At 33.2% G+C, this 13947-nt stretch overlaps 1 protein-coding gene across 2 annotated transcripts in view; it reads right to left on the bottom strand.

Moving 5' to 3' along the window:
• The window catches only part of mnd (L-type amino acid transporter minidiscs), a 30713-nt gene extending 16978 nt beyond the window's left edge, over positions 1–13735 (bottom strand). Inside the window, exon 1 of one of the 2 annotated variants that reach the window (XM_088228651.1) lies at positions 13603–13735. Coding sequence is in view for 1 of the 2 variants with exons in the window: in XM_088228650.1 (XP_088084776.1) it covers positions 11729–12014 (286 nt within the window). In the remaining variant the exon portion in view is untranslated. Of the gene's footprint in view, positions 1–11728; positions 12890–13602 lie in introns of those variants that run through there. The other variant, XM_088228650.1, reaches the window with a different exon arrangement.
• Between the last annotated feature and the right edge of the window lie 212 nt (positions 13736–13947).

Genomic DNA, 13947 nt, shown 5'->3' with positions numbered 1-13947 from the left:
TCCTGGATTCAATAGTTCCTTAAACTTTTCATCATGCATTAGTGACCGTATTAGTGGACTCACAAATAAATATTCATTCTTTAATTTTTGCATCACTGATTTTAGGAAACTTATTTTTGAGGTATATAATTTACATGAAACCAGAAGTTGTATAGTCCATGGCTTCGACGAAATTCTGTGGGTAATAGAGAAATTCCGAATACATATTTGAAAACAGGATAAAAAAAACTGCATTAAGTACACCATAGTCATGTTGATCAGTGTTTTTAAAATATGAGTCATTACTTGTAGAATTTAAATAAGAACTTTTTACAACGCTAAAAATAATATATCAATTAAAAAAGTTTTATTAAAAAAAAAATCTTAATGTGATTTTCGAAAAGCTGTGGCGTTTGTCAGAGTTATGTAGATTTATACGACATGCAAATAATATTATGTGTAGTGTTTAAAGTAAAAAGCCTTAAGGCATCTTAATATTATTTTATTTATTACATAATTTTATAAAATAATAAAAAATGCAACAAATTAATATTAAGCACAATAACACAAATATTTTGCACCTAAGACTAATATTTTAGATTTTATGATGTGATACGTAGTTTTCAATCCATAATAATGTTCCAAATTAATGAAGAAGTTTTGCGAATCATTTTTATTTGTTAATAGACTATTAAACTAAGTATTTTATTAAAATTAATTTCATGTATCTTATTATCAACGCTATGATTTTTTGAAGTTTTGTATTTCTGAAATTAATCCGCGCGGGACGTTTCAAGTTCTCTTCCACTTCTTCTCCGTCAGTTCTGCCGATTGGTCCGTTGACGATAAGTAAACCGTAAATTTTCTACAACTCTCTTATCATTAGTTGATTCATATTTGTTTATTTATAAATACGCCCGCCCAATGAGCCTTTTTAAGGACATATTGAATACAAAGAAAATTATTATAAAGGAAAGTAGAAAGACACAATGGTGTATAGTAGACTTGGTGGAAGTTGAAGCGGGAGAGACGCGTTTATAATTGAATTTGATTCAGTGATCGTTTGAAAGAAGACAACTTGTTTTCAAAGAAATCAAGACTGGTATGTTTGCTGGCAGAACTAAGAAATCTAGGCATAGGGGAATGAAAACCATGGTTAGTTCTATGGTCATCGGTATGGAAGAGTAGTTTTGTCTGAGGTTTTTATTATTGAGATCAGTAGTTCAGGCGCATCAGAGTGAGTTGAGAAAATTAAATAGGACTAGAAGGTTGGATTTATTTATGAATTAGTGACGTCGTTAAAAGTAGTTCGTTTTAGTAAAAACCCTTTTTAATATTTTAATCTTACGTTGTCAGCCACGTGATGTAGTGGTCAGCACGTTTATCTACCATGCAAGGGATCTCGGGTTTGATTACTGACATGGTTCCATTCGTCGATGCGTTTTGTAGCTGCAAGACATTTTGTGATGTTAGCTATCATATTATATTAATTATATTATGTTATCAACTATCAAGTATCTAAATTTAGTAAATGGGGTCTAAAATTTCAACCGTCCATGCGTTTAGTAGCTGCAAGACTTGTTGTATTCTAATTTCTATTTTTATAAATTTGCTTTTTATTTCGTTTTTTAAAATATCACTTAAACTCTAAACTTCATTGTCAAATAAAATGTTTAAAAATAAAAATGTAAATAGGGGCTAGATTTCTTACTGTCCATGCGCTCTGTAGCTGCAAGACGTGCTGTTATCTAGCTCCTATATATCATAATTGTAATATATCATAATTGGAGACGAGGAACTAGAATACCAACCGCCCATGCGCTCTGTAGCTGCAAGACGGGCTGGGATATTGATTTACTGTACAGCGCCCTTAAGGTGATTTTCACAAAAATGGCGCTATGTAAATTATCTAAACATTATTATTATTATTATGGTTGACATGAAATGTTTATTTAAAAAGGTGTTTTTACACTAGAATATTTCATAGTCCCTGGACTGGCACCTAAAGCGTAAGACTGATCATCCTTATGTAACAAAAAATATCAAGTTACACTGCGATTGGTGTATCAATGCAGTACCCTATGCACCATTGGGTGCGGAAAGGGAATAAGGAAAAATTAATGAATCTTACGTTTTCAAGAAAAGTATAATTTAATGCTTTAATTTTTACGCGCGTAAGGAAACATTTTATGTGTCCAATTTCCCGTAGGGCTGCAGTTCCTCATTCAAAATGAAAAACGAATAAAAACAAATTAAAAAACGTAATTTAAAAAATAACGCACAAAATAAAAAAAAAACACAAAATAAAGTGTCTTATATAATTAATTTACAATAAAAAGAACGAAAAGATCTACCTACAACATATTTTGCAGAAAAAATATCACCCACAGGTTGCGAAACACTGTACTAGACTACTCGTGATATTTTCCATTGTCATGCATAAGTACTTATAACATACATAATACATATGTATGTATTATAAATGCGATTTATGAAATACGAATTAGGAGAAAGCAGTTTCGAGACAATTATTTATGATTTCATAAATGAAATAGGAATCGAATAAAACAGTTAAATGGTTTCAAGACCTAAAGAAGATTGAGTTCTCCATTTCATGATTATAATACAGGGTGTTATTTTAACCCTGTCACATCCGAAACCACAATGATCAGTATGGGCAAAAAGACATAGCATATTAAAAAAAATATTTAGAACAAATGAATTTTTTTTAAATAAAATATTTTAAAAAACAAATGGTTGCTTACTTCTGCAGGGGAGACGTGAGGGGAGCGCGGCGCAATATCAGATTCCCCCTTCCTTTCCTCGTTTCTCCCCTACAGAAGTCAGCAACCATTTGCTTTTTTTGATATTTTATTTTTAAAAATTTTACTAGTTCTAAAAAAATATTTTAATGTGGCAATATGTCTTAATGCTCATACTGATCATCGTGGTTTCGGATGTGACAGGGTTTAATGAACACCCTGTATACTCTGCGTATTATGCTTTATGCCTGTTTAAAAAAACCAATAAAGAAATTTAAAATAAAATCATGGAACAGCTTACTGAAAATATATTTTTTTGTTGAAATATATGCCTAGTTATAAGCCACTAAACGATGTCATAAAAAAATCACAAAACCATATTTATGAAGGTACCCTACTATGTATTTTTTTTCATAAATGTTTGATGTACATTTTTATTTCTTTTACCTGCATATATATATCTTTTTTTACAGATGTTTTGTCATGTTTAAAAAGAAAATATCGTAAGTTCGAGTATATAAATTATATATTTTAGGTTGTATTTATGCTGTCATTTATAATGTGTGTAATATAATTTTGAAAAAGGTTGATTGAACCACAAATAAAGAAACAAATAAGTGAGTGACACAAATGAGTTTTTTTTAATGAATAAATAAATGCCAAGATTTCGTTTACGTAAACAATTCTTTTATTTATTTTCCAATAAAATTAAGATTTCAATAAAAATATGTTGTATACAAAAGTCGAAGAATCGATTTGCGCAATAAGAAAATTCAGTGGCTTTAAAAAAAATATATTTGTTAATAGACTATTAAACTAAGCCAAGATTATTTTTTTTAAAGTTTTGTATTTCTGAAATAACTCCGCGTGTGACTTCAGAGATTCTCTTCCGCTTATTCTCGATCAGTTCTTCCCATTGGTCCTTTAACGGCGAGCATACCGGAAATCTTTCATAAGTCTCTTATCATAGGTTGATTCATATGAGCTAGTGACGTCCCTCAAAGTAGTTTATTTTTATTAAAATATTTTCTAATTTCAATGAATTGTTAAAAAATAAATTGCCGATAGGATGCGATTGCAAAATATTTTAAGGTGGAATACACTGAGTTTAAAATTGAGGTTAGTTTTAAACACCATCAACCTTAGATGCCAAAATGCAGTAAATTATTAAATTAATATTCTGGAGAAAAAAAAACATAAAAATATTGCGTTTTAATTTTTAACGGAGCTTTACAAGTAGATATTTTTAAACGAAGGGGTCTACCAATCTGGACGTCTGGGGTGCAATTGTGAAACTTCTCTATCCCCTAGAGAGCCGTTAATTTGGGGATATTTTTTATTTATGTGAATAATTTTTGCTCCATATATGGCTACATTAAAAAAAGTCGCCACATAAGAAAAAAAATCTTCAAATTAATTACTCTGTAAGGAGTAGAGAAGATTCAGAATACCACTACTGGAGTAAAACATGCAGATGAATAAGGGACTTTCTAATGAATGTGTAAAAATGTTGTGTTTAATTATTATTTCTCCTTTTTTCGAAATCCGTGAAGTTGATTTTTATACGTAGTATTTTTTTTAATATTTCGTTTGTTTTTAATTTGCTATTTACGTTTTTTGCACCACAACAGGCCGGAAGGCTCTATTACATAAGTGAATTATAGCACAGTAAACCAAGGTTTGAGAAAAATCACATATAATTTTTGTGTTCTCACTGGGAATCGAACCTGGAAATTTTCGTATTAGAAACGCGCCAATGAACCATTTGGTAATTATTATTACTTTGTCGGAGTCTAGTTTTTATTCCTGTATTTTCAGGGTAAGTCACACAGTTCACCCTGAAGATGGCTCCTGCAATGGTAACCGAAACGCCGAAACAAATCCAACACACACGGTATCACCCAAAAAATAAACATATTGATAACAGCGATCGTGAAAATCTTCGCACAAATTTGAGATAACAGATCACGATAATTACAAATACGCACCTGAAAAAGATAAATCTATTCCTATTTCCACCCCGTAGTCTGATGATTAGTACGTTTAATTACTATGCTAATCTGGGGTTCGATTCCCGATATAATTGAATTTCGAAAAATAATTTTGCGATGCAATTTTCACGTGACAGAAATGGGGGCAATACATTTCCCCATGATTTTGATTTGTCACTTGCCACTATTTCGCGCTTCTAACGTATAATCTATAGTTTTTAACATCTTTCGTCCATTTCGCGCCATGCTAAAAATCCCCGTCATCACGCTATTTCCCCGTAGGGTTCGGCAAAGAAGATGAACCGCCGCACTCATCTTTCCTGACATACATTCCTAGCTTCTTCCACATTCATACATGCCCTTCGATCGTGTCTGCTTTTGGCATGACCAATGGCACACATACCTTGCTTCTTAAATTTACAACACTCTACCTCTTGATTTAAAATTTAATACAAATAAACAGAAATTCAAATTATTTATTGAAAAATGGCTTTTGGATTTGGGTCCCGAACCCCACCAAAACAATAGTCTATTTGAACTCGGAATTATTGTTGCATGTCTGCTATTTATGTTTTATGTTTATATCAATACAGTGTTAACTATTATATTTGATTTATTTATTATTTACTAGAACATAATATAAAAATAATGGAAATGAATGCCTCGACACGGGTTATGCCCAGTGAGAAAAATATAATGTTTCAATTATAATAATAAAAATACTTTATAGTTTTATTCCACTTTTATTTATAATTATTTGATATTTTTTTTACCAGTAATTGGGTTTCATCGTGACCGACATCGTCAGACTGGTCCGGCCAGTCTGACGATGTCGGTCACGATGAAACCCGGTCACTGGTAAAAAAAATATAAAATAATTATAAATAAAAGTGGAATAAAACTATAAAGTATTTTTATTATTATGATTAAAATGCAGTTCCACCAAGAAATGTCAGTAGAAAAACTCAATATATAATGTTTTATGTGAAATAAAAATAAATAAATAATTAACATAACTGGGTGGAGTGATATTTTTTTATATTTAATATGTTTATTTATTAAATGCCCGGCAAACGCAATAGCCACGAGGCAAACTAATGTGTGATGTGTTCTAATAATAACACGGGATATATTTAACGTATTTACATTTATGAATTGATTAACATGTATGTCTTAACCGTAAGCTTGAATTTTTTTTTTATTTTTTAAAATAATAAAAATATTTTTTACTACTTTATTTTAGCTGTTAATTCTCATATATCTTTTAACATCACATTAGAGCTTCACTAGTTCCCATGCCTCTAATTAACTGAATAAATATTACAATATCAGAACACTAATTATAGATTATTTGAGCTCGCAACTTAAGCACGTGGGATCCCGCAAATACCTAGATCACAAATCGGCTATCGGATTGAAAACTCTAGTTGTACCCTTCGGAACCTACATATACAGATTTGACGAATACAAACATTTCACCATGTGTGCGTTGGCCTCAACGTAATCTGAGTTACCAAGATCTTATAATACTTACCTGCAAATTTATTTATGTGTACCTGCATAAATAATATATCATACTGTGTAAATAATACGATGACACGTATAAAGTATCTATATTTTTTTTTCATTTATGCTAATTATGTACAAAAAAAAACGTGATGCAAGGCCGTGATTCGGTAACCCATATCAAGTATCAATGTCCATTGACTAATATAATAATAATATTAAATACCGTATTAACTCGTAGATGTTGGAAAAAATCTACCAAAAGTCGTATAAGACTACCCAAAGACCACAATTTAATCAGTTTGAGTCTAAATAGAGATAGTACGTATGTTTACTGCTGTATTTTTTTAAAGTATTGCATACTGTTGTATTATTATTTAATACTTTAAATTTATGTATTTGTACGAGTTTTATGCATTTTCTACAGTTTTTAAATAAAATATAGAAATTATATTTAAAAGTACCCGGTGACAATTTGCTTGAAAAGCGGTTTAAGCGGTGGAAAAGAGTGGTTTTGAAAAATACGTCACAACACCTACCCTAAGTGAGAAAAAGTCTTACTTGGATTTTTTGTCTCGCAACTCGCTACGCCAATTTTGGTTTTGCCCACGGTTGGTGTTTTCACACCAAAATAGTTCAATATCCCTGGACTGGCGCCTGATGCGCAAGACTGATCATCTTACCTTCACGTGACAAAAAAATAATCAAGGTACGCTAAAATAGGGAAATATCACATACTACGAATACCGATAAAGATATATGAAATAGACTAATTAATTGTATGTTCGAAATATTATGGACATAGTGGAGAAATTTTTCCTTACATAAATTTGATAAAAATATGTTGCTAGAAAAACGCGACATGTTTGGCCTTGGTAATTGTGACGTCAAGATTTGTGACAATGTTATAAACAAATTTGAATGGTCTGGAACAAATAAACATGAACCGTGACGAATTAGGGGTGTGGCCAATGGAATGACCGTTGTTTTTGCGGGAATTTAAAAATATTTTTTATGCCACTAATAATTAGCTAAAAATATTTTTTTTACTAGACAGTATTTCATAGACCTTTATTACTTTAAAAAGATAAAAAAACGTGATATTTCCCTATTGGTTTACAAATGCAGTACCTACCCTGCGACACTCTACGGCCGGCCAAACTTATATTGCCTTCTGAACAAAAAACAGATTCTTTCTTAAACCATTTTTTTTCTATAATTTGTAATCAAAATCCAATAAACAAAGCTTACGTAGGATCATTATATTACTATGTAGACGCCAAAAACAAGGAATATTTTTTATTTTTTTTGGTGTCAAAGTTACAAGGCGCTAGGATGACACAAGATTGTTGTTTATTGAAAGAAAATGCCGAACTAGACCATCTCTTTCCTGAATGTTTTTAAAGGGATTTTTTAAATACCTTATCGACGTGTATTTTTTAAACATAATTATTTAAAATCATAATAATACTTAACAAAGACAATAACGATTCTGGTTTATAATGTATATATATATATTTTTAATGTGTCAGTCCTAAATAGAAACACAAAACGAAAGGGAAGATTACCATGGTTTTATATTATATTTTGCATTGTTTAAAAAACGGAGTTTCATAACAACCCACACCATGTATGTACAATAAATTAATTACATGATTGATTTATTGTTAACATGACGGGCATTATCTTTGATTGGTGTCTATGTAATTTCGATAAGAAAATTCACACCAAGTTAGCAACAAAACGTAAATATAATTGTATCGATTATGTTAGTTATATTTATCAATAGGATTCCAAGGGTCGAGTTCATTGTCTTATGTACATTGATGGTCTAAATCATCATTCCGTGTCCGCTCCCTAGTTGGAGCGTGTAAATATAAAGTAGGCAAGCGTGGTTAAGGCTTTTAGGAGGTATCCGTAGTACATGGCCAAGCCAACCGTATCGCCTCCGCTTGATGACAGTTGTCACCGGAGTTTGCTGCGTCCGTTCTCTTATTATTTCATGTGTCACGAAGTCACAAACCACCGTACGCCCGAGATCCTTCTGAGACACCTTTTCTCAAAACTCAGTATTTTGCTGTTTTGGCCCTAGTGAGGTGCCACGATTCGCATTCGTAGAGGATAAAATAGGCGGTCTATTAAATATAATCTAAATAGAAATTAATATTTAAGATAGCATTAGCCAATTACTCCAATGCCAATAAAACATTAAAAAGATGACCTAAGTAGGTAAGTACAAAGTAACTAATATTCCCAGAGAAAAAAACTAAAAGATTCTTATAAAAAGTTTGATAAGAAATTATTTGAAAAAAAGAGATAGAATATCTAAAAAGGGATATGGTGTTCGCAAAAATCTCTAACGCACATAATATTTGGACCAAGGAGAAAAAAATATTACCATTCTCTGATTATGGGGAAATGTAAGGACAATCTATTTTTTAACCACGTTTTTAGAAGATTTTTCCGTTCAGTATTCATATTGTATAATTTATTGAGAAGTCGTAAAACACAAACATAAAAAAATTGCGTTCCTTCAGTACTTTTATCTAGGTACAAGTTCTAGGAAGCCCTTGAATTTTTATTGTATCCAAGGACATGCCTACGATGGTAGCTGGGATCCACATAATCTTATTTACTTAAGTTATTTATCTGTCTAAAAAAAAACCACAGGCAGGAAATGGTTTTTAGAGGCGTTAGTACCTAAGATTTGATAAATAATCAATGCCGTCAATATTTCGTATCTATACCAAATTATTCAGTATTTACGAGTACATTAATGTTACCATTATTTTTTAAAAATCAGTTTTTATTACTGGAAATACAACTAATAGTTTCCTATTAGACTAGGCGAGAGGATACAATGCTATATTTATATTTATAATCAAATTTGCTTCCTTCACATTCGTACGTCTCTTACTGAACGCTCCGATTATTCCAAAGTTTATAAATGAGAACAACTCTGCACAGACGGTTTTCTAAGTTATTTGGCCGTGTGCCCCTGTGTTGTTAGCACTCAGACGTTTCCGATCGCATTACAGTGTCCATCATCAGGGTTGATGCCACGCAAAAAAGGTTGATAAATCATGAAAATATGAACGGGAAATATACTTTTTGCATATTGTGAGCATACAATGAAAACTGGCCAAGTCAGAATTCTTGTTTGTTGGCAAATAAAGATGGAGTTTTTTGCATAAACACAAACTCATAGTTTCGCGATTCAGTACACATTTGATTAGAGTTTTATTTGCTTTATATAGTACAAAGCATTAGCTATGTATTATTGCGCTAGTCTGAAGTGTTTTGACTAGAGCAGGGGTTGGCAGTTTGTCAAGCGAGAAGAGCCAAATTGTCATGGAAACACTATAACAGAGAGCCGCATATATGTAATATACATATTATGTGTATGGATATATTTTTTAGGGGAAAAAAGTTTAAGATTTTATATTTAAACATTTAATTTGACATTTAATTAGTCCATGCATCTCTTTTGATAGCTTTACTCTGACAAATAACTGCGTATTTTAATTTAATCTATTATTGACAATTTTCATCCGTTATTCTGTTTCTAAGGTTATATTTTATGTTTTAAAGTTGAGAATGTTTGTTCGCATGCATTATGAAGATCCAAAGATTTTGAGAATTTCAAAAGCTAGTTTTTTTTAAGGCGTCATAATGTTTCAGGCGACATATTCCATATATCAAATATCATTGCTTCTATTTTAGGCAGATGTTTTATAGCTGTCCACTTGTGCTGGTATATCAAATTGGATTTTTCTCTTTCGAGTTTTTTCAAACGGCTGGATCTGTGAATTTTTCGCTCCACAGTTTCTTGTTTTTTAAATATATTAATTGCATCTGGAGTGAACCAGTATACGAACTGAATCGAACGTTGTTAAGTTCATTGACATTTATTTTGAGAAGAGGTACGCTGAAAGCTAGTGTAGTCTTATTTGCGGCTCTATCCCATAAACTCATAAGTTTTAGGCAGCTTGAGATGAGGTGAAATTGAAGTTTATGTTTGAAGAGCCGCTAACATCTAAAGCAAAGGGTCGCATGCGGCTCGCAAGCCGCTTCTGCCGACCCCTGGACTAGGTCAACGGGTATTTCCTTTAGCAGATGTTAATAGACTGACTTGATTAATATACAACCATCACTACTACCATCACGCCATTTCCCCGTAGGGGTAGGCAGAGAGAATGTACTGCACACACGTCTATCCTGGCATACATTCATAGCTTCTTCCACATTCATACATCTTGTCATTAATGCCCTTCGGTTCTGTCTGCTTTTTAAATGACCAGACTTAAGATTTTGGTTTATCTGATCATGCCACGTCTTCATTGGTCGTCCTCGTCTCACGTTACCGTTCATTTTCGCCATATATACTTGTTTTACCATTCTTTCATCGTCCATTCGTCCAAACCATCTCAGAGACCCTTTCTTAATCGTATCAATTATACTTGACTCAGATTTACACTCTCGCCTGATTTCATCATTCGTAACCCTGTCATACAACTATCAAGTTCGTAAAAAACCTTTGAGATGTATTTTTTTTTCAGTATAAGATACCATCCACCACTAAAATTTGATCGAAAAATCGCAAAAATTGACTTGGGCACTTTTCGCTGTATGCTCACAATATTATATTTAAAAAACAAAAAAAAATATATTGGCGTTCTTATATTTTACTCAAATATTTCAATTTATGTGGCCATTTTCAACGAGTTGTAAATAACTCACTATTAGAAAATGGAAATCAAGTTGGGGTAGAGTGGGGTTTGAACCTCGGGCCTCTGGCCCGTGAGTCCGCACCACTAGCCACAGGACCACAACCTGAATATGTAGGAATGTATGTGTAAATTGTGCTAAAGTAGTTAAAGAATGTTGGTTCGATTCCCGACATGGTTGAGATTAAATATTCATTTAAAAATGTGTTTTATAATGCAATATTTCATAACCCTAGACTGGCACCTGAACTGATTATCTTACCTTCATGAACAAAATAAATGATCGAGATATACATATAATATGATTTGATATACCAATGCAGTGGCTTATGCACCATTGAATGATGATAAGTTTAAGTACATATGACCGGGAATACAATATATTGGTAGATTAAGAAGTATGGCCAGAAAAACTTTTAAGACTAAAATATATTAGTGTGACCATGAATTATAAGCAAGTAGCCACTACGATGGGTATCTATGTACCTACGTAATATTTACTCCTTCACTTTAAGGCCTCCCCCAAATGATTATCCTTGAAGGGCTATCAGTATAAAGTGTAACTGACGGACTAATCCCATCCCACCGGAGTACAGTAATGTGGTTTTCAACACATGAACATGACACATTTATCGAGTGCCGGTGAACTTTCGCAATGGTGCGAGGTGCGAGGTGCGAGGTGCGAGGTGCGAGGAGCGAGAGCGAGAGCGGTAGCGGGTGGCGGGTATGTTGTACGTTACAGTAAGTGAATAATTTAGGTTACCTAGTTCAGCATAGCACAGCGCACCGATCATGGAAAGGACTCCAGACATGATCCACACGATGATGGCCTGTCCTATGGAGCCGGAGTTCTGCAGGACACCCTTGGGAGACACGAATATTCCAGCGCCGATGATGATTCCCACGATAATTGCAACTCCATCCATTAACCCCAGTTCTTTTTTCATTTTAATTTTTCCATCAGAGTCCGACTTCTTCAGCTCTTCCGCGTTCTCCTTCCCTCCCATAATTTGAGGATGATACAAATCCGACGCGGATACTTTCGCCATGGTGAACAGATTATCGCGAAAATCGGCACTAATTACACACACAGTTTATTATATATTGTTTCAAGTTTAGTATTTTGAATCAGTTTACCGTTGGTTATTTAAATTCCCGCACTTATTTCACACAAGATACGGAAACAGATATAAACACAACCCGCGTTAATTTACTGAAACACCCCCACTATCGCAAAGTCTCGTAGACCGCGCGCCGCAGTTGCATCACCGAACAGAACTACTGCCGCGCGTTGCTTCGGGCCGCGTTCACCAACCGTAGAAGTAAAGCCACCACGTGTGTTTTGCCGCCGTCTGGCACTCGTACCTACTCGTGCACCTCCTTGTCACAATTCGCGAAACCAAACCGAGACACTGTGTGTTGCGAACGCCGGCCACCGCAACATTCTACCGAAAACTACAATACACATACACGACACCTACCTCGGAGAAACAGCCATTGAATTTAAACTGGCGCGTCATGAATAAATCACTAGAATGCCGCCGTACTTAAATTGCTGGATGCAAATACGAAACCAACATTTTATCACGAAGACATCGTATTTCATTTGTCGAGAGATTTAAGCCTTAATTTTGTAACCCGAGTAGCGAAACAGCAGTATTAACGGCGAATAATTCAAATACATTATAAAGGGACGACGTATCGAGATAAACGAGATCGTATTTATTTTGAATAAGAACACTTTATTTTAATTCGTTCAACTACGGGGGCACTGTTATAGTTACAAGTTACAACACATCGCAAATTGACGAGTGTGCGTCCCGTTTGGTCCCGTTCCTCACTCCCGAGTCCCGAACAAATAACACGAATGGACGTGTGGATGAATGAGAACGGACAGGATTCATTGTCAGCTGAAATAGTCCTGTGGAACAGTCTGTACATGCATACCTACTTCCGCCTTCTATGTTGTTATATCCTGATAATACTATGTGCGTAATTCTAATGCTAAGAGATTATATGGAAGATAACACATTTTTATCGAATGTTATCGGATCCACAGTGAGGAATATATTTATTTTATGATGCTTATTTATTTTTAATTTTCAGTATAAAAAAGGAAATGCGTTTTTAAAACAGGCAGAGAAGATACACTTTACACTGCTGATATTACCTATTAATATCTTGTAGATTTTACGAGAAATTCATATTTTTGAAACAACCGGATTTCTATCCGTCTTGTTTTAGGTTTCTTTGGTGGATAAATATAAAAGTAGATTAACACATAATATAAATGTTTTTTTTATGCGTAAAGCGCCTTTGAGATTATTATAACAATTACCTATTTAGAAATTTGTTTTAAACAAATAATCCGTAAATATTAATAATTATATGTAGGTATTTTTTTACATTACGCTGGTAGATAGTAGGTAAATTTGTTTTAAAATGCGTGTAAATACATGCATACATAGGTATTACCTAAATAGGTAACATGTGAGATAATTCTTTTTGAGTTACAGGATGATTGCTGTGTTTTTTTTTTTAATAAAAAAAGTCTAACATGTGGGGTCAAAAGTCAAGTTATTCCGAGTTTTAAGGTTATATTATGTTAGGTAAAAAATAATATATGCAAGTACGTACGTATTAGACATGTGCGCCGATCAAAAAAGCGTCGGAGACGGCGCGGCGTAAGCTTATTTCTTCGGTCCTACTAAACTCTATTTGAAATTTTTATTTATTGCGGATAATATTTATAGCTTTATCGTACAATAAACATCCTGCAGTTACAGAGCGCATAGGTGGTTGGGATTTTAGTTCCCCCTTTCCAATGAATTATTTTTAGTTTAAAAAATACATCGGAGCTAGATAAAATATGTCTTGCAGCTACAGAGCGCACGGACGGTTACAATCTAGCCCCCATTTACATTTCACGCTTTTTTATTATTAAGAAGTGTTTAAAATAAATGTTATGTAAGTATTTATATT

Source organism: Micrasema longulum, unplaced genomic scaffold (assembly GCF_059751315.1).
Source record: "Micrasema longulum isolate JH-2025_06_02 unplaced genomic scaffold, ASM5975131v1 h1tg000597l, whole genome shotgun sequence".
Classification (NCBI taxonomy): Eukaryota; Metazoa; Arthropoda; class Insecta; order Trichoptera; family Brachycentridae; genus Micrasema; species Micrasema longulum.
This window is presented reverse-complemented; position numbering and strand designations above follow the sequence as displayed.